The sequence below is a fragment of the Lithobates pipiens genome, unplaced genomic scaffold (assembly GCF_037356315.1).
Source record: "Lithobates pipiens isolate NorthernLeopardFrog02 unplaced genomic scaffold, aLitPip1_a1.2 Scaffold_8, whole genome shotgun sequence".
In the NCBI taxonomy this organism is placed as follows: domain Eukaryota; kingdom Metazoa; phylum Chordata; class Amphibia; order Anura; family Ranidae; genus Lithobates; species Lithobates pipiens.
The window spans coordinates 110,562,415-110,588,976 of NW_027507903.1; the positions used below are offsets into that span (position 1 = coordinate 110,562,415).

Consider the following 26,562-nt stretch of genomic DNA (forward strand, 5'->3'; position numbering starts at 1 on the left):
GGGCTCTGATGGGGACACCTGATGTACGGGGACTCTTATGGGAACACCTGATATAGGGGGATTTTGACAGGGACACCTGATATAAGGGGGCACCTGATATAGGGGGACTCTGACGGGGACACCTGTTATAAGGGGGCTCTGATATAAGGGAACTCTAATGGGGACACCGCATATAAAGGGAATCTGATGGGGACACCTGATTTAAGAGGACTCTGATGGGGACACCTGATATACTGGGACTTTGAAGGGGACACCTGATATAAGGGGACTCTGACGGGACACTTGATATAAGGGGGGCTCTGATGGGGACACCTGATATAAGGGGACTCTGATGGGGACACCTAATATAGGGAGACTCTGATGGGGACACCTGATATAAGGGGACTTTGATGGGGACACCTGATATAAGGTGGTACGTTCTATCTTCGTTTACATGAAATGTGGATGTGATTGGCCTACTTGTATTAAAGAGTTATTCATTTGCCTTTATTGTCTAATCGGGGGTGCTAAGTGATGGACACTTCGGGAGTTAACACTGTAGCTTTATCCAGAATAGCGTACACCACATGTGCAGTTAGCGATTTGTGCTCTAGATGTCGCTGTAGCTCTTCAGCTGTAGACCGGGAAGTAAACGATATGTGAGCTGTCTGTGGTTGGCGCGCTATGATGAGGTAAATGTGGGAGCCGCACATTGGAAGCAGTGATGGAGGCGGCTGGAGAGTTGAAGTGGTAAGTGTGGGCATTTGTGGTCCCTGTGGCGGGAGTGGGGCTCATATTGGCCCGGGTATAGTAAGGAATACAAAGCAGACAGGAGGACAAGCCTGCACATTGATAGAGCTTTATTATGACGTGTGTCTGCACAGAGCTGTACTCTGACACCTTCCAGCATGACCAGTAGAGGCGGTACAGAGCTCTGTATGACTTCCTACACTCACCTGTAACCTGCCCCATTCATACTACCCTGGTCAGGCTGCCTTTCTATCTCCAAGTACTGGAGCCCTGACCTTCCACTGATAACCAGGGGGATTTGCAGAGTGGCCCCTCAGCTCCTGTAATGCTGAGGGGTAAGTGTCATGCAGCTCTATGGAGGGTGGGGGCTGAAGCTGCTATTAGGACTTTTTCAAACAGGCTTCAGGGGGTACCAACATCGCCTACAGCTATGTAACTTATATAAAAGGACTTTTTAAAAAAAATATTTTTTACAGATGTAGCTGTACACAGACCCCTGGTAGCTAGCAGTGCCTGGAGTCTGGTGCTTCCTTACTGTGGTGGGGGCCATCTTGGATATGGGAGGTGTCTATGGCTTTCTGAGGAACCACAGCCGCCTCCCCACTGGAAATGTGCACACCAGTGTGACGCTCTGTGATTGGTCCAGGAGGCTGTGGGAGGGGGGTGGGGCAAGCAGCATCATCCTTGCCTAGGGGAGGATTGCAGTGCGGGGGAGCGGGTAATGGTAAAAATCAGTACTTCCCGCATTCCCCACAAAATAGGTATGCATTTTATACGTTGTATCAGATTTTTATTCCTCCCTTTTACACAACTGAATCATTGGCCATGAGAGCTATATGAACCCTGACGTTATTATTGGCCTGTATGTGTTAGTTGCCTGGCTGTTGTTCTGGTCAGTGTTGACGTCAGAGTGTCAATATGGCAGTCAGGCAGCTAGCATTTTCAGAAGGAGGTTGGCAGTGGCAGCTTCTATGTTTTTCCGATGATGGGATGTCTTTAAGCAAATTGCTGACTCAGTTTTTAGAAAGTTAAAATTGGAAAGTCAAAGCAGCGATCCACTACGATACCAAAAAATGGGATAACTTTACTGTTTGTTTTGATTTTATTTACTTCATTGAAGATTTAAACATGTAAGCAACAAGTGTCAGAAAAAGTCTTTTTAAAGTGATTGTAAAGTCCTTGTTTTAAAAAAACCTCTTGTACTTCCCCTTTTGCACAGAGCAGCCCAGTTCTTCATCTTCTTGGGTCCCTCTTCGCTGAAAATTGCCCCTTCCTCCTGTTGAGTGCCTCCACAGCAAGCAGCGTGCTATGGGGGCACCCAAGCCAAGATACAGCTCTGGGTGTCCATTCAGACACAGAGCCCCACCCACTCTCTTCTGATTGTCTAACTGACTTTGACAGCTGCAAGAGCCAATGGCGCCACTGCTGTGTCTTAGCCAATCAAGAGCAGAGTCCTGGACAGCTAAGACACTCGTGGACATTGCTGGAAAGGGATGGGTCTCAGGTAAGCAATTACAGGGGCTGCTGCACATTTTCTTTTATCTTAATCCATAGAATGGATAAAGATATATAAAAAAAATATATATTCTGCCTGATGGGGTTTTACTTTTTCTTTTCCCCCCCCTGCAAAGTAAAAGCATAATGGGCTAGTATGCATCACATACTAGCCCATTATGTGACGCTTACCTGCAAACGATATCCACGATGTCCCCACTGGTGGCCACATCCATCTTCTCCCCCTCTTCCTCCCAGGGCTGCAGACGGCAGGTCTGTGATTGGCTGGAGCCACATGACGAAAAAGTGAAGAAATGGCATGGAGGGCCGTTTCTTCACAGTGCATGCACCGATGACATCATCGGTGCACTGCAAAATAAATATCTCTTAAACGGCACACGTTTTAGGAGATATTTACTCGGGGTGTGCATCTTCACTGGTCTCGCGATTCGATTACGATTATCTGGTCAACGATTCTATTCAATTCTGCGATGCATTACACTTACCGACGAGCTCCCACTTCTGCTTGGGCCGTCTAGGTGGCCACCCTGCAATCTTCTGGGACGAATCACAGTTCCCAAAAGATTGCCCGGCTATGCAGGACAGCACAGTGAGACATGCGCACCCGGCTTTGAAGCTGCAAGCTGTTACAGCTGGATGCCCACAGTAGTATTGCCAGCACCGTGGACAGGTGGGGGAGAGAATGGAGGGTTTGGGTGGCCACGTCGCTGAATTGTGGGACAGGTAAGTGTCTTTTTTATTAAAAGTCAGAAGACCTCTTCTTTGTTTTTGTTTTTTGTTTTTTGGTAGCTGCTGACTTTTAATAAACAAAAAATTTACTGGAACTCCACTTTGAATTAAAAATAACCTCACTCCCTTAAAAAGTGCACTAATCCGGTGTACTAAAGGCTACAGACATTCACACACATGGCTGTTGGAAATCAGGAGGGATTACAATCCACAGCTGACAAACAGCCATGTGAAGTCCCCTGCGCTGTCTCTGTCAGCTGGTGCTCCAAATTTTTGCGGGGGGGGGGGGGGGGGCGCAAACAAACTGAAAAATACTGAACCTCCCATTAAATGCAGCCATCACTTCACTAACTCCCCCACAATGCACGGCACGCCAGTCACTGGTGCTGACAGTTCCTTGGCATTCCTGTTTGCACCTTCCAGCACACTAGGAGTTAACAGTGGAATGTGCAACAATGGCCTCGCTGTATGTGTTGTGATTTTTTTATTTTATTTTCCCCTCACACGATTAATCGTGCAGCTCTACTGCAGGGAAAAAAATAATCTCTCTCTCTCTCTCTCTATATCTATATCTATATCTATATCTCTATCTCTCATACATACATATACTTTTGGGGGGTGGGGGCTTTGCATTTTGGATAATTACAGTCCAAAGAGTTAGAAGAGAGTGCCTACCTGACCTAATTCTCCCCCCACGTGATATCCATCCTATGAGGGGTTCTGCCTCACCCTTTGGGGTGAAGATAGCTACCTTTCCCGAAGGCTGTGGTAATGTTTTGTTAAAGTGAATGTCAGAGGGGCTGTGCAACTAACGATCCTTTTTTTAATCGATTAGTTGGTCGATTTGTTGTTTCGATTAATCAGTACTAACCTTAAAGTGGTATATAATTTTAGTTTATATGTAAAGTATAAAATAAAGGCAATAAATATAAATAACCAACTATATGGTTAGTGAGCAAAATCTGTAATCCACTCTGAGAATAAGACAGAAGAGATATACTATTAGAGACTGAATTTAGTAAATATTATCAGACTTGGATCAAATTTTTTATTTAGAGGGGGAAAAAAATAAAAATTTAAAGACTGTTTTGCCGACTGTTTTTCTGATTTTCAGACAGAATTGTAATATATGATATGGTGGATCACGAATGGTTCCCTCATTGAAGTCGGTTGAATGTTGCAGCGTGCATGCTCACAAAATGCATCCATTGCTGCCATCCTTGCCTTGCGTTCCACGCCTCGTTCCTCCACAGCAGTCGGCCTTCCATCCGCAACGGGGGACATTCGCACAGACAGCGCTAGCTCGTTGAAGATCAAGGGAGTAGAAAATAGGACCGTCACCAGGACTTGCACCAGGACGGATGGGAGTGCCTGGGGATGGGGCGCTCACTTTAGCAACACAATGGCACGGGGAGAATGGCCCTCAAGGGAAGCAAGAGCGTAATCGAATCAGAGAGGACTTATAGCAGTTCAGAGAGCCTTGCAAGCATTTCAGATGGAAATCAGGGGTCATAATCTCCGGATTCTATCCGACAATATCACTACAGTTGCGTACCTCAACAAACGGGGAGGGGCGAGGAATCGAATACTTCCATCTATCGCCCAGGAGATTTTATCATGGGCAGAAGGGAATCTAGCCTCAATTAGAGCAGTTCATCTGAAGGGGACACAAAACTGTCTGGCAGGTTATCTCTGCTGCTACCGGGTATGTTGAGACAATTGGTCCCTTCATCCCGAAAACTTTGCGTTTCTCACCAACAGATGTGGTTGTCCTGAAGTGGACCTGTACACAGATCAGAACAATCCCAAGACAGAGAAGTTATTTTCTCTGAATCCAGCGGATCGATCATTGAGGATTGATGCTCTTGCGAATCTGTGGCCAGTCGGCCTCTGTTACGCCTTACCACCGATCAGGTTAATTCCGGAAGTCCTTCTTCTAGAAGAAACAGATCTTATCCTAATAGCCCCTTTCTGGCCCAAGGGGCCATGGTTTTCCCTGTTGGACTCTGGTCTCAGATTCTCCACTGAGTTTTCTGCATTTTGGAGTTTTCTGATCCTTCAATTTTGGAGTTTTTTTTTTTTTTTTTTTTTTTTTAAGAGGGTGTCGACAAAGGTCAATTTGCACCTTAAAGTACCTAGAGTACCTTAAAGTATTTGTATCTGCACCTTTCAATTAGTACCTTAAAGGTACAGACGGCAGCTATCGGTGTTTTTTCTCAATTTTCCTCTCTTAGAAAATCCCCCTATAGCTAGATTCTTTAAATCAATTTTCTAGGTCCAGGCCAGTAGTGGTTAGAAGTTGTCCAACCTGGGACCTGTCCCCGGTGATTCAAACTCTGGTAGGATTCCCTTTAGAGCCCCTAGAGGATATTTCAGTTAAGTTACTTATCTTTTAAAAACACTTTTTCTTGTGGCAATTACCTCAGCTCATAGGGTAAGTGAGTTACAGACCCTATCAGTGAGGGAGCCTTTCCTCACAATTTGAGGATCGAGTTGTTTTGAAAACTGATCCAGGATTTCTGCCTAAAGTGGTCAGTACATTCCACAGATCCCAGGACATTGTACTGCCAAGCTTTTGTAGTTCACCAAAGGGCAACCAAGAAAGAAAATTTAGTTTTTTTTTTTAGATGTGCAAAGAATTCTTCTCGTCTACCTTGAGGTCACCAAGACCTTTAGAAAAACAGACACCTTGTTTGTCCTCTTTTTCAGGAGCACACAAGGGAAAGAGTGCATCTAAAGCCAACTTGACTAGATGGATAAAGCAAGCTTTTTCTGAAACTTACAAAATTAGGGAGGTTCCTCTGCCTTGTCACTGTGCACTCAACAAGAGCCTTTTCTGTGTCTTGGGCTGAGAGGGGTGGAGCCTCAACGGAACAAATTTGCAGGACTGCCACCTGGTCCAGTTTTTTTTACCTTGATTAAACATTATCGCCTGGATCTCCTATCTACTCAGGAGCAGGCATTTGGTTGTAAGGCCCTTCAGGCAGTTGTCCCTCCCTAGACTGGTAAGTTCTGGCTCATCATCTCATGGACTGTCCTGGAAGACACTTAGAGAAAAGCTGAGTTAGACTACTTTTCTGAAAGTCTTCCACGACAGCCTGATTTCCACCCGGTTTTGTCTTGAAGTTATGTGTATTATGCATATGGTTTACAGGGACGTCCTACGGTTCTTGAATACTGACATGGGGCCTGGAGGACCACCCTTTCATCTGGTGGGGGTTAACGTGTTTCCTGTCCTGTTAGGGGGAGCCCTAGGTAAGTACCGGTAAGTCTAACTCAGCTTTTCATTTGGCGAATGTACAAAGATTTTTCGTATGCATAGTCTCATCGGAAAATTATTAGTGTATTGGCAGCATAAGGCTCGGTTCACACCTATGCAATTTGCTTTTGATCTGTTTCTGCACTGCTTTTTGCTGTTCATTTGCATTTTTTGCGCACACAATTTTTTTTTTTTTTGGCCAACTTGTTGGGCAGATTAAAATGCAAATTGTTGCAAAAACGCACTACATTCTTTTCTGCAGCGTCTCCATTGAAGTCTATTGAACCAAAAATGGCATTGGTTTGCGTGAAAAAAAAGTCCTTTTGAGGCTTTCCAAATATGCAATGGCTGAAAAAAAGCATAGATGTGAACGTGTCTCATAGGAAACCATGTTAAGTGAACCGTAGTGCGTTTCTGCAAAAAACGCATAGGTCGGAAACAGGCCTAAGATGTTTTGTATTAGCAGCAGCATGATTTATTTATTTTCGTCACTGGCGGGGTGGATTTGATTTAAATCAAGTTGAATTTAAATCGCTAGTAAAAAGGCTTGCTTTAAATCTACTTGATTTTAAATCATAATTTTTAACCACTTTGTGCCAATTTGGCACGGTGTTGTTTTAACTGGTAAAAATTTGCGTCCTTTTTTCCCACAAATAGAGCTTTCTTTTGATGGTGTTTGCCTCTGCGATTTATAATTATATATTTTCTACTTTTTTGTTATAATTTTTTTATTTACTCGATTTTAGTCATACATTTAGGCCAAAATGTATTCAGCCACATGTCTTTGGTAAAAAAAAAAAAAAAAAACGCACTACATTCTTTTCTGCAGCGTCTCCATTGAAGTCTATTGAACCAAAAATGGCATTGGTTTGCGTGAAAAAAAAGTCCTTTTGAGGCTTTCCAAATATGCAATGGCTGAAAAAAAGCATAGATGTGAACGTGTCTCATAGGAAACCATGTTAAGTGAACCGTAGTGCGTTTCTGCAAAAAACGCATAGGTCGGAAACAGGCCTAAGATGTTTTGTATTAGCAGCAGCATGATTTATTTATTTTCGTCACTGGCGGGGTGGATTTGATTTAAATCAAGTTGAATTTAAATCGCTAGTAAAAAGGCTTGCTTTAAATCTACTTGATTTTAAATCATAATTTTTAACCACTTTGTGCCAATTTGGCACGGTGTTGTTTTAACTGGTAAAAATTTGCGTCCTTTTTTCCCACAAATAGAGCTTTCTTTTGATGGTGTTTGCCTCTGCGATTTATAATTATATATTTTCTACTTTTTTGTTATAATTTTTTTATTTACTCGATTTTAGTCATACATTTAGGCCAAAATGTATTCAGCCACATGTCTTTGGTAAAAAAAAAAAAAAAAAAAAAAAAGTCAATAAGTGTATATTTATTTGCACAAAAGTTATAACGTCTACAAACTAGGGTACATTTTCTGGAATTTACACAGCTTTTAGTTTTATGGCTGCCTAGATCATTTCTTGAGGTGCTAAAATGTCAGGGCAGTATAGACATACGAGGAAATTGCTGAGAGGCATGTTGAGCCCATTGAACTCAGGAAAAGCAGCAGAATGTATTTTGGGGTGTCATTTAACATATGCCCATGGCATGTTTGTGCAATAGATCATTTAGTGACAACTTTGTGTAAATTATTATTTATTTATTTTTGTCATTTTTCAATCACTTGGGACAAAAAAATAAAATAAAAAATTACACAAAGTTGTCACTAAATGACCTATTGCTCAAACATGCCATGGGCATATATTAAATGACACCCCAAAATACATTCTGCTGCTTCTCCTGAGTACGGGATACCACGTGTGAGACTTGTTGGGAGCCTAGCCGTGTACAGAACCCCAAAAACCAATCAACACCTTCAGGCTCTCTAAGGGCGTACGTTTTTTGATTTCACTGCCTATCACAGTTTTGGAGGCCATGAAATGCCCAATTAGCACAAAACATCCCAAATGACCCAATTTTGGAATGTAGACACCCCAAGCTCTCTCCTGAGAGGCATGTTGAGTGTTTTGCAGATCTCACTTTTTGTCACAAAGTTTTGAAAATTGAAAAAATTGAAAAAAATACACACATACAACAAATACATTTTCAAAAATAAATGAGATCTGTAAAATACTCACCATGCTTCTTGGCAAATACGTTGGGGTGTCTACTTTCCAAAATGGGGTCATTTTGGGGGGTTTTGTGCTTTCTTGGCATTTTAAACTTCAAAGCTGTGATAGGTAGTGAGGAGTAAAATCAAAAATAGAGGTCGACATATATATCGGCCGATATTTGCATTTTTTTAATTAATCGGCCGATTGTGCTGATAAAAAGACCGATTTAAAACTACAGCGTGACTTAGAAATGACTTCTGTAATAGAAGTCAGTGTAAGTTGCTGAGTCGTCATAGAAACGCCTTTCCTCCTCTCTAGGCAGCCTGCCAAGAAAAGAACAAAACCATACAATGTTTACACTTGAATGAATGAAGTCATCTCTGTGTGTAAAAGTTCTCAGTTTAACCATTTAAAGACTAAATCTTTTCTGACACTTGTTGCTTACAAGTAAAAATCCTGTATTTTCTGCCAGAAAATCACTCAGAACCCCCAAAAGTTTTATATAAAGCAGAGATCCTAGGGAATAAAATAGCGGTTGTTGCAATATTGTATGTCACACGGCATTTGCACAGAGGTCTTTCAAATGCATTTTTTGGGGAAAAAAAATACACTATTTAAAAGAAAAAAAATTTAAAAACAGTAAAGTTAGCCCATTTTTTTTTTTTCGTCCAAAAGTTTTGACTACCTGTTTTTATTTAATATATAGTTTTTATTTTTTTTTATTTTTTTAATCTAAATCATACATACAAGTAAACTGATTGGAGGTTTGTTTTGTTTAATAAATGTTTAAATGTAAGAAAATTTCTGTATCACTTATGAAGGCTGCTTTCACACTGGAGCGGGCAGGCGTTGATGGTAAAAAGCTGCAAGTTTTAGCGGCTCTTTACCATCATTTTAGCGGTGCTATTTGGCTGCTAGTGGGGCACATAAAACCCAGCTAGCGGCCGAGGAAGAGGTTAAATGCGCCCGTGAAGCACCGCTGCCAAATCGCATTGCATGCACTTCGGCAGTGGTGCCCATTCATATCAATGGGCAGGAGTGGTGGAGGAGCGGTATACACCACTCCAAACGTGCTGCTTGCAGGACTTTTTTTTAAGATCCTGCCAGCGCATCGCCTCCGTGTGAAAGCACTCTGTCTTTCACACAGACTGCAGGGGAGCCATTTTGCAGGCGCTATTTTCAGCCCAAAGCGCCTGAAAAACGCCCCAGTGAGAAAGGTGTGTTATTTTATGAGATCAAGGGGATTAAAAAAAAAATAAAAAAGGGAAAAAAATTAAAAAAAGGCCTAACATATCGGCATCATATATCGGCCATCGGCCGCCATGATTTCTAAATATCGGCATCGGCCAGAGAAAAACCCATATCGGCCGACCTCTAATCAAAAATTTACACCCTTCGAAATCCTGAAGGCAGTGATTGGTTTTCGGGGTCCTGTACGTGGCTAAGCTCCCAAAAAGTCTCACACATGAGGTATCCCGAGTACGGGTATCCGAGTAGCAGCAAACTGCGTTTTGGGGTGTAATTTCACGTTTAACCATGTCGTGTTTGAACAATATATCATTTAATGACAACTTTGTGCAAAAAACTTAAATAAATAAATAAAAAGTGTAATTTTCCCGAAACTTGTGATAAAATATTCCATGGACTCAACATGCCTCTCAGCAAATACTTTGGATTGTCTACTTTTCAAAAAGGGGTCATTTGGGGGGGTTTTGAACTGTCCTGGCGTTTTATGCACAACATTTAGAAGCTTATGTCACACATCACCCACTCTTCTAACCACTTGAAGACAAAGCCCTTTCTCACTATTTGTTTACATGAAAAAGTTTTCTGTGTTTTTTTTTTTTTTTTTTCTTATCTCGGGGAATGTAAATATCCCCTATGCCAGCACTAGGTAATGCTTGTAGCTTTCAGTTTCTTAGGCCATAGAGATGATTGGAGCCGTTCTGGTCTCTGATCAACTCTATGGTCTGCTGGCTTAACCACCGGCTGCATTCTCGGGTTCCCTGGACAGGAGAGCCCAAGAAAACCATGGAAGACGTTGAGGTGGGGGGGGGGGGTGGGCGGGGGACGACGTTGCCTCCCACTGCTCATCAAAGCAGTCTAGAGGCTAATTAGCCACTAGGATTGCTTTTATATGAAAGCCGACCGCTGGCTGAAAATGATACCAAGATGACACCTAAAGTAAACCTGCAGGCATCATTCTGGTATAACCACTCAAAGTCCAGCAACATCAGTACGTTGCTGGTCCTTGTTGGGCATATATTGTAATCTTCTTCTTTTTTTTTTTTTTTTTTTATCATGCAGCCTGTGGGCTGAACGAAAAAGAGACTGATCAGTGGGTATGCCCACCATTTAGAATACTGCCCTTCATCCACCCACTTCTAATGATGGGCATACATGCACCCTTTTTTATTTTTTTAACTGTGGTGGTGAAATCGCCTCCGACAGAGCTGGAGTCACGGCTTTATGTATTGCGGGAGCAAACGCTGTTGCTGTTAAGATAAATAAACCTGCTGCAGCTGAATGGCATACCTGCTAAGCAAATGATGGTTAACAATAAAACAAAGTAACATTACAGTATAACTGTAAGACTTGCCATACTTGCAAAGCAAATACAATAAAACATAGTAAAAATAAAACATTGCAACCTGTGCCTAAAATAAAAAAAAAAAAATATATATATATATATATCTCTCTCAAAGCATGGGGGGAATCCGCCCTAATGCTAGGAGCAAATTGCTCCTCCACCCCTGCTGCCCTATATGCTTCCCCCCCCCCCTTTTTTTTATTTTATTTATTTTTCTTTTAACTGGTGACGAAATCGCCTCCGACAGCGCTGGAGTCATGGCTTTATGTATTGTGCGAGGATATGCTGTTGCTGTCAAGTTAAACAAACCCGTGCTGCAGCTGAATGGCATACCTGCTATGCAAATGATGGTTAACAACAAAACAAACATTACAGTATAGCATACCATGCATGCAAAGCAAATTCAATAAAACATAGTTAAAATTGAGAGAACGATAGATATAGAACAATAGTGAGCTAACATAAGAGCGAGAACAATAGAGAGAGGAGAAAAAATAGAACCATAACTATTTTTGGATATTATTATTTAGTGTGTGTGTGTGTGTGTGTGTGTGTGTGTGTGTGTTTTTTTTTTTTTTTTTTTTTTTTTTTTTTTTTTTTATATATAAAAAAAAAAAAAAACTGTAAACTGAATGTTGCAGATTAGGGTTTTTAATAAGCACCATCTGGAAACAGAAGGGCTCTGATCTCTTCCTGGAATTTAAGGAAGGATCCAGTCCGTCTGTATAGCACATGAGCGTTCAGCAAAGCCAATTGCAATAAGTATACAGACACTTTTTTTTGTACCAGCGTCTGGCCTTATGGGAAACTAGGTACAGCGCCAACAACTGGTCGTTGAAGTCCACCTCTTCCATGTTAAGGTTGTATTCATGGACACAGGGGTTTCTCCACAACACCCGTCTCCGTAGAAATTTGGACTGCTGTGTCTGCGTGAATCGAGGACAGAACGAAAACATTCCATGAATCCCTCCACTTTACTGCTAACAAATTACACCTCAAGCAGGCTCTCTCCCCCCGTCTAAGTCGAGATTCTACAAGACTTATCCTTTCCCTTGTACCAATATATGTATACATGTAAGAAGGACTACCTTTTCTATACCACCTCAGTAGTCATTAAACTATACTACACATGCGCGCACACACACCAAACCTGCATGTGTTTTTACCCCAATACTTCTACTTCATTCGGACTGTCCTACCTCTTTTCTGCCCCATAGAATTTAAGTACTATGAAAATAATACCCTCCCTTTTCTAAAATATCAAACTTAATCTTTTTCAAAAAATGTATTTCTCTGCAGGAATCTTAACAGTTAATCTGATATCACCCATAGTATTCAGTGAGTATATCATAGTCAAAACTACCCCCCGCTCCATTCTATAGCGATATTACATCCTGCTCTTTCTATATACTGTATTTGCTGGCGTATAAGACTACCTTTTACACTTTAAAAAAATGCCCAAAAATCGGGGGTCGTCTTATACGCCGGGTATACAGGTATACAATGCTGCCCGATGGATGTCAGCCCCCAAATGTCTGCTAATACTGTATGTGGCTTCAGCTACAAACAGTATACGCCGTCGAGCCAATCCCGGCAAGCGTTGTATTCTATTAATGAAGAAGCCTGCTTGGTGTAACAACCTTTGCCAATCCGAGCAGGCTACATAGAGTAGCCTGCTCGTATTGGCTTAGAGAGAGAGAGAGAGAGAGAGAGAGGGGCAAGGGCTGATGATGCTACAGCCTCTGCCAATCCAAGCAGGCGTTGTATTCATTAAAATAATACACCGCTCACCATACTTCCCTGGGTAAATCCATTCACTGATCTCCTACTACTATACATCCTGCTGTTTGCCTTTGAGGTCCCAGGCACCCAAGAGGGACAGGTAAATCTGGGACATATGACAGGGGGGTTATTAAATGCATTTTGGTGGACAATTCCCATAGAATGTAACCCAAAAGTGGTATAGGTTTGGTTAGTGAAAAATTCTACTTTCCAGAGTTGTGGCATTCAATAGATCTCTGTTTGTTTGTGTTATTATTGTTTGATTTACTTTAAGACTTAACACAGCATGGCGGATGAGTAGTTGGCATTCTTGCTTTGTATTTTTTAATCGATCTAATGTTTTTTTTAAAATGGTGTTGCCTCAGAAGTGGGGTAGTCTTATACCGCGAGTATTGCCCAAAACCTATGTTTTCACTTGAAAAATAGGGGGTCGTCTTATACGCCGGCAAATACAGTATGTACATATACATTTGTGTCTGCATAACTGTGTATCTTCCAGTTCCATTTTTTTATTTTGTTTTTACTTTTAATCCTATTTTTATTCTATATATTTTTTTATTTATTTTTTTGTTAATACTTTTACTTTCTCTTTTTATTCCAATTTCTATTTGAATTTTATTTAATTATAACATAATTTTTTTTTTTTTTTTTTAACCTAAAACATTTTTTTTTCTCTTCATCCCATGCCGAACTTACATACTCCTGCCCCCCCCCCCCCCTCCTTATTGTTTTTGGTTTCACAAAATTACTAATGTTTTGTTCCCAATAATGATCATTCAACCTGGCCTTTATTTGGACTTCAACGCTGGTTGGACAAAAGTTACCTCCCCCTGACATTGCCCCCTCCCCTCTTCCACTTCACTCCATATATAAACACGGCCGGCAATGGCTGCATCCAATGCCTGATGGAGCACGCATGCTCCGAACGCGAGCGATGTAGCTACTCCCCCCCCCCGATCTCAAGCGGCTGACGTTCTCCACCTGCTGACGTGCTCATTGTAGGACACAAACACCCCGGAGCGACGGACTCCACCGGAAGCGACCGGGGTCTGATTCCCCTACTACAGCCCAGCGAGACACACCGGATGATGGCTGAGGACGGCCACGGAAATCTATTATGCCTGTTTTTATCTACTCAAATGAGTGCACATCTTTTAAATGATAAATAAAGCCATGTTTTAATAGACATGCTACTCTCAGAGCGGCGCTGCTCTACCTCTCTTTTCTCCTATGTTATAGAGTCTCTTCTGCTCTCTGGAGCTGGCTGCCACTCACAACATTCACCAGAACTTATTAACATAAGTCTGAACTGTGAAAACGGTTCCGAATTGCCACATGAAACCCACCCTCCCCCCCAGCCTTTTCTCATCCCCATTTTTCATCAACCATCTTATGACTGCTCACTAGCAGCTCCCACCAGCACTCCATCCTCCTCCTTTTTACTGCATCTCCACTAGTGTATACCTTTTTTTTGATTTGCTATTTTGGGCTCTAAATTTACTGGTACACTAGACTCGCAGTTAAAAATGCTCCTGTTAGTGACTTATTCAAATGCTACCAAAAAAACTGTTAGCAATCGCATTGGCTCAAGCCTGACTCTGCAAATGCTGCAGTTATGTGTTTTGTAAGTGACAGTGATCAATCAATGCTGGGCTGGGCGGAGGGGCTAAACGCAGGTGCTAGCAGGTATCTGGGCTGAACCCGCTAACACTGTTTGGGAACCCTAAACTGCTTAGGATGCTAGTATAGATCTGATCAGATATCCATCCATTCAGAAACTTTACTTCTAAGGGAGGTGTATCGTGCGTGGGTGTTAGCGGGACTGGCACTAATCTGACGCTGCCTGGGGCGACGCAGACCCTATCTGACACTAAAAACAAACTCGTATCACCCACCGGGTGATCGGGGGGTTAAAATTTTATTGTGTAAAATACGGCGCGTGCCCTGACGCTATAAAAAATTTACTAAATTGCGTCACCTGTGACACTTGTACTATGATCAAAGGTGATGGGGATAATCAAGGGGTTAAACCTTTATGTGGGGGGTCCCTAGACCTATCTAGGCCTAAGACTAATTACCCTAACACTGATTTTTCTCACTAATGACACTAATACAGTGATAAAAAAAAAATCTGATTGCTGTACTGGGTGACACAGTGACAGGGGGTGATCGGGGGGTTTGTGTGCCTACGTGACCTCGTGTCAGTGTTGTGTTGGTGCAACTCACTGTTTCATGCTCTCTCCTCTCGGTCTGGAACAAAAAGACCGAGTCGAGGAGAGATGACATAACTTCCCCTGTCAGTGATTACACTTATGCCACGTACACACGATCAAACAATCCGGTGGAAAAGTCCAGCAAACTCAAGTCCGCCAAACAATCCCCCCGTGTGTAGCCTCCGGCATACTTTTTTGACCCGACAGTACGGCGGACTTAGAATTTCGGTTTGCACAACAATCTGCACGCCGTATTCGCATTTCGGCAGACAATCCGGCCGTGTGTATGCCAGTCCGCCGTACTTTTGAAATGAGCGGACTTTTCCCGCCCGGAGAAAAGTCCACTCATTTCGAGCGGGTCTCCAGGTAGGCGGGGCCCGCGAAGGAGACGTCGCTGGCCCTGCCGCCTGGTATGGACTTAAAGGGGAACCCCAACTCCGAAAAAAATTGGTGTGGGGGTCCCCCCCAAGTCCACAGCAGACCCTTGTCCGAGCACGCTACCCGGCCGGCCAGGAAAGGGGGGCGAGCGAGCGCCCCCCCTCCTGAGCCGTACCAGGCCGCGTGCCCTCAACATGGGGGGTGCCTCTTCCCGACAACCCTGGCCGTTGGTTGTCGGGGTCTGCTGGCGGGGGGCTTATCGGAATCCGGGAGCCCCCTTTAATAAGGGGGCCCCCGGATACCGGCCCCCCACCCTATGTGAATGAGTATGGGGTACAATGTACCCCTACCTATTCACCTGTAAAATAAAAGTACAAAAAAAAACACAACACACGAGATAAAATACTTTATTGCACAGCTCCGGGGGTCTTCCGTCTTCGGGGGTCTTCTCGCCGGACTCCTCCGCTATCTTCTTGTAGCTCTTTTGCTAGCGGAGGAGTCCGGCTTTCTTCCTCGCCGCCGGTCTCTTCTCCCGACTTCGGGGGTCTTGTCCCCCTCTTCGGTTCTTCTGCCGGGCCACCGCGCCTTCTTATAGCTCTTTTACAGGTCTTCTGTCGCCGCTGCCGCCTTCCGTTCTTCTTCTCCTTCTCCTGGAGATGTTGACTCGACGCTCTCTCCGGCCACAATGCCAGGGATGCGCTGCGCGGCCACTTATATAGGGACAAGGGGCGGTGTCACATGGCTTTATGTCACATGGGTTGGTCACATGGGTTGATGTCACATGGGGACTGTGACATCGTAAGGGGCGGGGTCACCATGTGACACCAACCCATGTGACACATGTGACATAAATCCATGTGACACCGCCCCTTGTCCCTATATAAGTGGCCGCGCAGCGCATCCCTGGCATTGTGGCCGGAGAGAGCGTCGAGTCAACATCTCCAGGAGAAGAAGGAGAAGAACGGAAGGCGGCAGCGACGACAGAAGACCGGGCCACCGCCTGTAAAAGAGCTATAAGAAAGGCGCGGTGGCCCGGCAGAAGAACCGAAGAGGGGGACAAGACCCCTGAAGTCGGGAGAAGAGGCCGGCGGCGAGGAAGAAAGCCGGACTCCTCCGCTAGCACAAGAGCTACAAGAAGATAGCGGAGGAGTCCGGCGAGAAGACGCCCCGGAGCTGTGCAATAAAGTATTTTATCTCGTGTGTTTTTTTTTTTTTTTTTTTTTTTTTTTTTTTTTTTTGTTTTTTTTTTTTGTACTTTTATTTTACAGGTGAATGGATAGGGGTACATTGTACCCCATACTCATTCACATAGGGTGGGGGGGCCGGTATCCGGGGGCCCCCTTATTAAAGGGGGCTCCCGGATTCCGATAAGCCCCCCGCCCGCAGACCCCGACAACCAACGGCCAGGGTTGTCGGGAAGAGGCCCTTGTCCTCATCAACATGGGGACAAGGTGCTTTGGGGTGGGGGGGCCGCGCGGCCCCCCCTTCCCCAAGGCACCCCCCATGTTGAGGGCACGCGGCCTGGTACGGCTCAGGATGGGGGGCGCTCGCTCGCCCCCCTTTCCTGGCCGGCCGGGTAGCGTGCTTGGACAAGGGTCTGTTGTGGACTTGGGGGTTCCCCTTTAAGTCCATACCAGGCGGCGGGGCCAGCGACGTCTCCTTCGCGGGCTCCGCCTACCTGGAGACGCGCTCGAAATGAGCGGACTTTCCTCCGCGTGTGTGGGCGAGTCCGTTCATTTCGAAAGTACGGCAGACTTAGTACGCCGTATTAGTCTGCTGAAAAAGAGCCGTGTGTGGGCAAGTAGTCCATTCGAAAATTCCGACGGACAGTTTGGCGGACGTCCGCCAGACTAAGTACGTCGGACAGACGGCTACGTGTGTACGCGGCTTTACACGACAGGGGAAGGATATTATTCGTCGGGAGAGAGCACCAGGTCCAGGCCAGATTTCTGTTTTCCTTTTATTATTCCGAAATAAGTGTGATTTAACTCTACTTTACTTCTGTCTCAGTCTAATTCATGGTTTCTGAGAGTAGTCGAAAGGCCATGAATTCAGAAGATCCACTTGTTGGTAATATTTTTTCCAGATTGGATGAGCAGGATCACCGCATGGATCAGGTTGTCATGGCGTTACAAACGCTCCTGAGTTGCACGGCTCACCTGGAATTTCCCACTGTGGCTGCTTTGGTACAAACCTGTGTTGCAGGCCGTCCCTGCTGCTGCTCCAGTCTGTGCAGGCACCCGCCTCATGTATTACCTCTATAAGAGGTATGTCTGGTTCCGCTCTGCTTTCCCAGCGGTTTGGGGGAGATCATGTTCAATGTAGAGGGTTTCTCAACCAGGGTGAGGTATACTTTGAGATGCTGCCCCTGCTGTTTCCCATGGACAGAAGCAAAGTAGGTTTCATGATAACTGTGCTTTCTGAGAGAGCCTCTCCCTCTATGGGAGACGCAAAAACCTGTTGTCTTGAGTTACCCTGAGTTTGTGGCTTCTTTCAAAAGGGTATTTGATGTGTTCCCGCGCGCTCCGCTTCTGCTGTCAAGTGCCTCATGTCCATCAGAGAATGGTTGCCAACTACGCCATTGAATGCTTCATTCCCTACTCTGGCAGCAGAGGTTGCATGGAACAATGAGGCCCTTGTGGTTGCTTTTTCTCAAGGTCTTTCGGATACCATTGAGGATGAGATGGCAGCCAGAGATATACCCACTGAGTTGGAGAAGTTGATCATGTTTGCCATACTCATTGACTCCAGACTCTGAGAAAGACTTCCTTTTTAAGGAGCGCTTGCGGAAGCCTCCTGTAAATTTTTGTCTCCCAGCTTTGCAGTCCCACCCTTGCCTCCCTCATCTCTCTCACCTCCTATGCCTCCTGGTACCGAGGTGGTCTGTGATAATGAACCCATGTACTTGGGCTTCACGTGTCTCTGCGGATGAGAGAACCCTCAGTAGGAGGGAGAGATTGTGGCCAGACAGGTCACTTTTTGAAGTCTTGTCCTACCCGTCCAGGGAACGCCCGAACCTTAAGGTCCTGCCAGGGACAGACCTTAGGTGGCATTATTTTGTCCCCAGTTATCCAGAAGGATAAGCCCCTGCTTTCAGTTGCCCTTTCTTGAGCTGAGTCGTCCATAGAGATACAGGCTCTAATTGACTTTGGGGCTGCAGGTCTGTTCATTAATGCTGCCTTTGTATCGAAGCTCTCAATTCTCCTGCAGCTGCATGACACTCCACTTGCCATTGAGGCTCTTGATGGGAGACCTCTACAGCCTGCCCATGTGACTCATGAGACTGTTCCATTGTCCATGGCCATAGGGGCTTTTCATCATGAGATAATCCAATTCCAAGTTATTTCTTTACCTATGTTTCTGCTGGTTATTGGTTATCCTTGGTTACAAAGGCACCACTCCTCATTTGACACAATGCAGTAAGACATGCTTCCAGAAGGTAGCCAAGGTCCTGTGAACATCTTCAATATCCTCCCTACGGAGGAGTACTGCGTGTGTGTTTTTTTTTTTTTTTTTTTTGCAATGTCTTTGACAAAGGTCAAGCTGGTAGTTTGCCTCCATGCCGGTCATATGATTGTACAATTGACCTTCAACCTGGTCTTGGAGGATAAGGCCATGGAGGAGTATGGTGCAGATGCACTTTCTCAAGGTTTTATCCGCAAATCTTCGTCTTCTGCTGGTGCTGGTTTCTTCTTTGTGAAGAAGAGTGGTGAACTGAGACCTTGTATTGCTTATAGGGGTCTCAATCGTTTCACGATTTAATAATGTCTATCTACTTACGGAGTTATTTGCCTCAAGGGAGCAACAGCTTTCATGATGCTTGATTTGAAAGGGGCATACAATCTCTTGAGGATTAAAGAGGGAGATGAGCGGAAAACTTTTTGTTTTTAAGGCTGCGTTCACACTGCTGCGATGCGGGAACGCTGCGAATCTACTGCGGGTTCCTGCATCGCATGCCTCCCGGCGGCAGTTCACACTGCCCTATGCGAACTGCTGGGAGTGTCAGTGAAAAGTTAATGACACCCCCAGATCAGTTCGCATATTACAGTGCGATCTGCAAACTCGGACAGGAATCGGATCGCATGGTGTGAACACCCATGCGATCCGATTCTGCTGCGGACCAAAAAAAAGGGTGCTGTGCAAGTTTGGGCCAGATGTGATGCAAATTCAGCCATACTATCTGTATGGCTGAGCTCGCATCGCCCAGAGATCAGATGTGATTTGCACTGCAGTGCGGCACAAATCACATCCGATCTCCTCACCGCAGCAGTGTGAACCCAGCCTTCATACCAGAACAAACTATTATGAGTACCTTTTTATAATGCCGTTTTGGCCTTTTTGTTTGTTTTGTTTTTTTAATAAATGTTTATTGAAACAGTCAAGACAAACAGCAGACAGTAAACAGAAAATAAATCGGTGGTACATACAAAATAGTACTGGTTACCTGAACATTAGTGGCCTCTAAGGGCCAGCTATACATCCACCTGCATCTTATAGGTACTACATTTTATGCTCCATGATCATTACCATTTGGGAAAATAAGATCATACCTCTGTGCATAAAATAAAGGTGGGAGGGGCGAGTGCAGTTTGTCTATGCAACGAAAAAAGTTTAGGTAGAGAAGAAAAGGAAGAGAGAAGAGGGGGGGGGGGGGGAAGCAGAGAAGGGGAGTTGAAGGGGGGGGGGGGCGGAGGCTTGCGTGTCAACACCTGAGAAATAGGTATACTGGTAATTAAACCCATACGACCAATTAATAAACTAAAAACTCAAAGAACTCCTGAGAGAATGGCTTTTGTACTAAAGAAGCTGTTCTTGCAGATTCAGAGGGGTGGTTGCGGCATCGAGATCATGTGTCATGAGTTCTTTGTAATGGTGAGTGGTTTTGAATTCCAGCCATGGCGTTTGGCCTTTGTAACGCCCTGGCAGTTTTCCAGGAATTTATTAACGATGTCCTCTGAGATTTGTTGCAGTTGTGTGTGGTGGTTTATCTTGACGATATCCTCAAATTTTCCAAGTCCCTGGAGAGCCACCACATAGATGTCTGTCCTGTGCTTCAGAAACTAAGAGAGAACAAGCTCTATTGTAAATTAGAGAAGTGTGAATGCCATGTTTAACAGGTTAAATTCCTAGGTTATGTCATTTCCACTGCTGGTTTTTTGATGGACCCAGAGGAACTTTCAGCAGTCCTACAGTGGCCCCGACCTGTGGGTTTGTCTTCTGCAGCATTTTTTTGGCTTTGCCAACTATTATCGGAAGTTTATTTGTAACTTTTCGTCTCCAGTGGAGCCCCTGACTGATATGACTAGAAAGGACGTTAACCCACAGAGTTGGTCTCCGGAGTCCATTAAGGCCTTTGAGAGTCTCAAGGCTGCCTTTGTTTCTGCTCCTGTTTTGGCACATCCTGATCCTATGTTACCTTTTTATCCTTGAGGTTGATGCTTCTGATACTGGAGTTAGCACTCTTCTGTCTCAACGTCCTACCTTTTGAGAGCGCTATGCATTCTTGTGGCTACTTTTCCAAGAAATTGTCACCGGCGAAATGCAATTACGAGATTGGTGACAGAGAGTTGTTAGCGATCATGTTAGCCATGAAAGAATGGAGATACAGTGCCTTGCGAAAGTATTCGGCCCCCTTGAACTTTTCAACCTTTTGCCACATTTCAGGCTTCAAACATAAAGATATAAAAAAAAATTTTTTTTTTTTGTGAAGAATCACCAACAAGTGGGACACAATTGTGAAGTGGAACGAAATCTATTGGATAATTTTAAACTTTTTTAGCAAATAAAAACTGAAAATTGGTGTGTGCAAAATTATTCGGCCCCTTTACTTTCAGTGCAGCAAACTCACTCCAGAAGTTCAGCGAGGATCTCTGAATGATCCAATGTTGTCCTAAATGACTGATGGTGATAAATAGAATCCACCTGTGTGTAATCAAGTTTCTGTATAAATGCACCTGCTCTGTGATAGTCTCTGGGTTCTGTTGAAAGCGCAGAGAGCATCATGAAGACCATGGAACACACCAGGCAGGTCCGTAATACTGTTGTGGAGAAGTTTAAAGCCGGATTTGGATACAAAAAGATTTCCCAAGCTTTAAACATCCCAAGGAGCACTGTGCAAGCGATCATTTTGAAATGGAAGGAGTATCAGACCACTGCAAATCTACCAAGACCTGGCCGTCCCTCTAAACTTTCAGCTCAGACAAGGAGAAGACTGATCAGAGATGCAGCCAAGAGGCCCATGATCACTCTGAATGAACTGCAGAGAACTACAGCTGAGGTGGGAGAGTCTGTCCATAGGACAACAATCGGTCGTACACTGCACAAATCTGGCCATTATGGAAGAGCGGCAAGAAGAAAGCCATTTCTCAAAGATATCCATAAAAAGTCTCGTCTAAAGTTTGCCACAAGCCACCTGGGAGACACACCAAACATGTGGAAGAAGGTGCTCTGGTCAGATGAAACCAAAATCGAACTTTTTGCCCACAATGCAAAATATGTTTGGCGTAAAAGCAACGCAGCTCATCACCCTCAACACACCATCCCCACTGTCAAACATGGTGATGGCAGCATCATGGTTTGGGCCTGCTTTTCTTCAGCAGGGACAGAGAAGATGGTTAAAATTAAAGGGAAGATGGATGCAGCCAAATACAGGACCATTCTGGATGAAAACCTGTTGGAGTCTGCAAAAGACCTGAAACTGGGACGGAGATTTATCTTCCAACAAGACAATGATCCCAAGCATACAGCAAAATCTACAAAGGAATGGTTCACAAATAAACGTATCCAGGTGTTAGAATGGCCAAGTCAAAGTCCAGACCTGAATCCAATCGAGAATCTGTGGAAAGAGCTGAAAACTGCTGTTCACAAATGTTCTCCATCCAACCTCACTGAGCTCGAGCTGTTTTGCAAGGAAGAATGGGCAAGAATTTCAGTCTCTTGATGTGCAAAACTGATAGAGACGTACCCCAAGCGACTTGCAGCTGTAATCGCAGCAAAAGGTGGCTCTACAAAGTATTAACGCAATGGGGCCGAATAATTTTGCACGCCCCACTTTTCATTTTTTTATTAGTTAAAAAAGTTTCAAAAATCCAATAGATTTTGTTTCAAAATTTTTATTATCAATTGACATAAAAATTACACAGTACGTTACAATCAGAATTCAGATAGAACAATGGATAAAGAACAAACGATCACGAAACTTGCGACTTATGCGTAATATAGCAGTTACAAGGAGCACAGAAGGACATGTCGCATAGATCAGGATGGAGAGTAATTGTTTAGCTAAACAATCAGGAACCCAAACATTCCGGTGTCACCGGGGTTGGAGAGATAGGTTACTCCCAATAGCGAAAAATATATTGGTCAGGGGAGTACTGGTACTGCGTGAGCAAAGTTTTCAAATATGGGAAAGAGGAAGGGAAAGAACAGTTAGATTAGGAACACGAGTAAAAGTAGTGAAATAAGAAAGAAAGGAAAGAGAAGTGAGGAGCAAGAGAAAGAGAGAGACTGGTCGATCAGCCCGCACGGGCCCAGGCCGCCGCATGCTGGAGATGATTTCTAACAAATGGGTATTTCAGGGCTCCAAAAGATAGGGGTCTAAATCAGGGGGCAAAAAGTGTTGCATCCAAGGCTGCCAGACCTTATGAAATTGAGGCATACGATCTAAGAGTTTCGCTTCAATCTTGCAGTGGATCATGGCCTGTGTAACCCTGTTTTTCAGTTCCGCCACCGGGGGCGTCTGAGTTTTCCAGGCTCTGGCTATCGTTTGTTTAGCCGCCGTGGTAAGTTGAACGAATAGGGATAGCTGATTGCGGGTATAATTGCGGGGTGTTAAGTTGAGTAGGGCTAGAGATAAAAATCCAATAGATTTCGTTCCACTTCACAATTGTGTCCCACTTGTTGGTGATTCTTCACAAAAAATAAAAATTTTATATCTATGTTTTGAAGCCTGAAATGTGGCAAAAGGTTGAAAAGTTCAAGGGGGCCGAATACTTTCGCAAGGCACTGTATCTCCTTGAAGGTACCACTGTGCCAGTTCTTATTCTTGCTGACCATAGGAATCTCACATTCTTGTCTGAGGTTAAACGCCTCTCTCCCAGAAGGGTGCGATGGGCTCTTTTCTTGTCTATTTTCAACTACATTGTCAAATTCTTACCTGGTACTAAGAATGTAAGGGCTGACGCTTTGTCCCGACAATTTTCCTCCACTTCTAAGATGGCGTCTGTTCCGGTTCCTGTGATTCCTCCTGATCGTATTCTGGCTACGGTTTGCACCAGTCTCACTACTCCTTTTGGGTGACAGGTCCATGCTCCTCCTGAGAAACCTTGTGACCACTGCTTTGTCCCAGAGAGTCTCCGTACTGCCACCCTGTGAAGAATCAACTCTTTTGGGCCATTTCCCAACAATTCTGGTGGCCTAGTTTATGTGCTGATGCAAACGCCTTCGCAGCTGCCTGTTCTGTGTGTGCTCAGAGTAAGACTCCACGACACCTTCCAGTGGGCCTCCTACAACCCATACCCAATGGAGAAAGGCCCTGGACCCACCTGTCTATGGATTTCATTGTGGAGTTACCCAACTCCCAGGGCAACACCGTTAACCGTATGATGGTTGACCGATTCTCAAAAATGTCCCATTGTATTCCACTTAAGAAGTTGCCCACTTCTGAGGAACTGGCTTGCATTCTTGCTTGGGAGATCTTTCGCTTACATGGGCTACCTAAGGGGATTGTCTCGGACAGGGGTAGTTGATTTTGTGTCTCGCCTCTGGCGAGCCTTTTGTGCACAGTTGGGAATTCAGCTTGCTTTCTCCTTTTTCTCCTCTGAGTATCATCCGCAGTCTAATGGGTCTGCAAAACAAGCCAATCAGTCCTTGGAGCAATTCCTGCATTAGAGGAGCATCTCCGTGGTCTTTGTTCCACTTGGGCACAAGTCCAGGAGGCTTTGCGACATGCTAATTATAGGTACAGACTCCATGCTGACCGCAGACGCCTGCCTGCGCCTTCCTACCAAGTTGGGGACAGGGCTGGCTGTCATCTGGCTATCTCCGACTTGGTGTTCCCTCTCTGAAGTTCGCACCTTGGTTTATTGGGCCTTTCCGTATTCACAGGAATAACCCCGTGGCTTACGCATTAGACCTTCCTTCTAATATGCGTATCTCAAATGTTTTTCATGTCTCCTTTTATTAAAACCTTTTGGTCTGCAACCAATTTACCACCTTGGTGCCTCGTCCTTACCCTGTACAGGTTGAGAAGCATGAGGAGTATTGAAGTACAGTCCATTGTTGACTCCTGTAGGTTCCGTGGGCGTATACAGTACCTGGTGCATTGGAAAGGGTACAGTCCGGAGGAACGCTCTTGGGTCTCATTCTCGGATGTACATGTCCTTGTTCTCCTCCATGATTTCCATATGTTTTCCTCTCAAGCCTGGTGGTCCTCCGAGGGGGTACTGTCAGGGCTGGGTTCAGTCCTTCCTTCTTTAAGTCGGCTAATTGCCAGCTCCTATCTCTCCACAGTGACTCGCCTGTTGATATCCTGCTCGTCAATCCTGCCTACTTAAGACATCCAGCCCAGAGTAAAGACTTGATTGGCTGACATTCCTTCTGGATCCAGATCCTGCTTTCTGTTCTACTATGCTAATTTCTGGCTCCCTGACGTTTTGGCTTGTCTGACTATGTTTTAACTTTTTATTTTATTTTTATTTTTTTTTATTATTAATAAAGTGTGGATTAACTGTACTTATGTCTCAGTCTGATTCATGGTTTCTGACAGTTTCCTATTTAGAATAATAAGCTGTCAGATTTGTAAAAGAGCGATATCAGAACATATTCAATCATACAGCTTGTAGTGTACATAGATTTTCAAAAAAATGTGATAAAGGGAATCTTATTGGGGAATAAGGGGATATAAACTTTGTTTTTATCTCATGGTTACTGTGAAATTGTGTGAATGCATCAATGCAGTGCATGTTCTCAGGTTGCAGAGCTTGGATTCATTGAAAGAGTTTACCAAATGTAAATATTGCTGCATATACAGCTTTATGCTAGGAATATACAACCTCATGCTACATAACTAAGCTCCATTTCCTAGTGAATAAACTAAATTATTAATGTCTTTATTAGAAAACTATTTTTAGATAGATTATTACTCCAAAAGCATTTTATTAAAATAAATGTAATAAAAAATTTAAAAAAAATCTGTGTGTGTGTGTGTATATATCTCTCTATCTCTCTATCTCTCTTCTATCTCATATTATATTATTATTTTTTTTTTTTTATCATCCCTGGTCATCATGGGATTAAACAAAAAACAAACTTAAAATGAGTCCTTTTATGGCACAAAAAGAGCAGTTAATCACTATTATAAGGGGTTCGTTATACTGTGAAACAGTGAAAGATATATATCTCTATCGTTGTACTCGTATGTGCAAAAGCATTTGACACAGTTCCCCATAAATTGACATGGACCATAGGGTGAGTACAGGGATTGAAAACTGGCTACAAGGGTGAGTTCAGAGGGTGGTGATAAATGGGGAGTACTCTGAATAGTCAGGGGTGGGTTGTAGGGTCCCCCATAAACGACCTGGAGGATGGGGTAAACTGTTCAACCTCTGTATTTGCAGATGATACTAAGCTAAGCAGGGCAAAAACTTCTCTGCAGAATGTGGAAATCTTGCAAAAAGATCTGAACAAATTAACCGGGTGGGCTACATGGCAAATGAGGTTTAATGTAGAAAAATGTAAAATTAATACATTTGGATGGCAAAAATATGAATGTAATCTATACACTGGGGTAGAACCTCTGGGGGAATCTAGGATGGAAAAGGACCTGGGGGTCCTAGGGAATGATGGACTTAGAAATGGCATGCAATGCCAAGCTGCTGCTAACAAAGCAAACAGAATATTGGCATGCATTAAGGGGATCAACTCCAGAGAAAAGACAAATTCTCCCGCTCTGCAAGACTCTGGTCCATCGCACCTAGAGTATGCTGTCTAGTTGTGGGCTCCAGTCCTCAGGAAGGATGTACTGGAAATGGAGCGAGTTCAAAGAAGGGCAACAAAGCTAATAAAGGGTCTGGAGGATATTGGTTATGAGGAAAGGTTGCGAGCCCTGAACTTATTCTCTCTGGAGAAGAGACGCTTGAGAGGGGATATGATTTAATTTTACAAATACCATACTGGTGACCCCACAATAGGGATACGAGTTTAACAAGACACGTGGTCGCTCATTGGAATTAGAAGAAAAGAGTTTTA

The 26,562-nt window shown here is 44.0% G+C and overlaps 1 protein-coding gene across 1 annotated transcript in view; it reads left to right on the forward strand.

The window, feature by feature from the left end:
- Positions 1–610: 610 nt before the first annotated feature.
- ICE2 (interactor of little elongation complex ELL subunit 2) overlaps positions 611–26,562 on the forward strand; it is a 266,066-nt gene continuing 240,114 nt past the window's right edge. Inside the window, exon 1 of the mRNA XM_077472932.1 lies at positions 611–729. Coding sequence (XP_077329058.1) covers positions 704–729 — 26 coding nt within the window. The 5' untranslated portion in view covers positions 611–703. The remainder of the gene's footprint in view (positions 730–26,562) is intronic.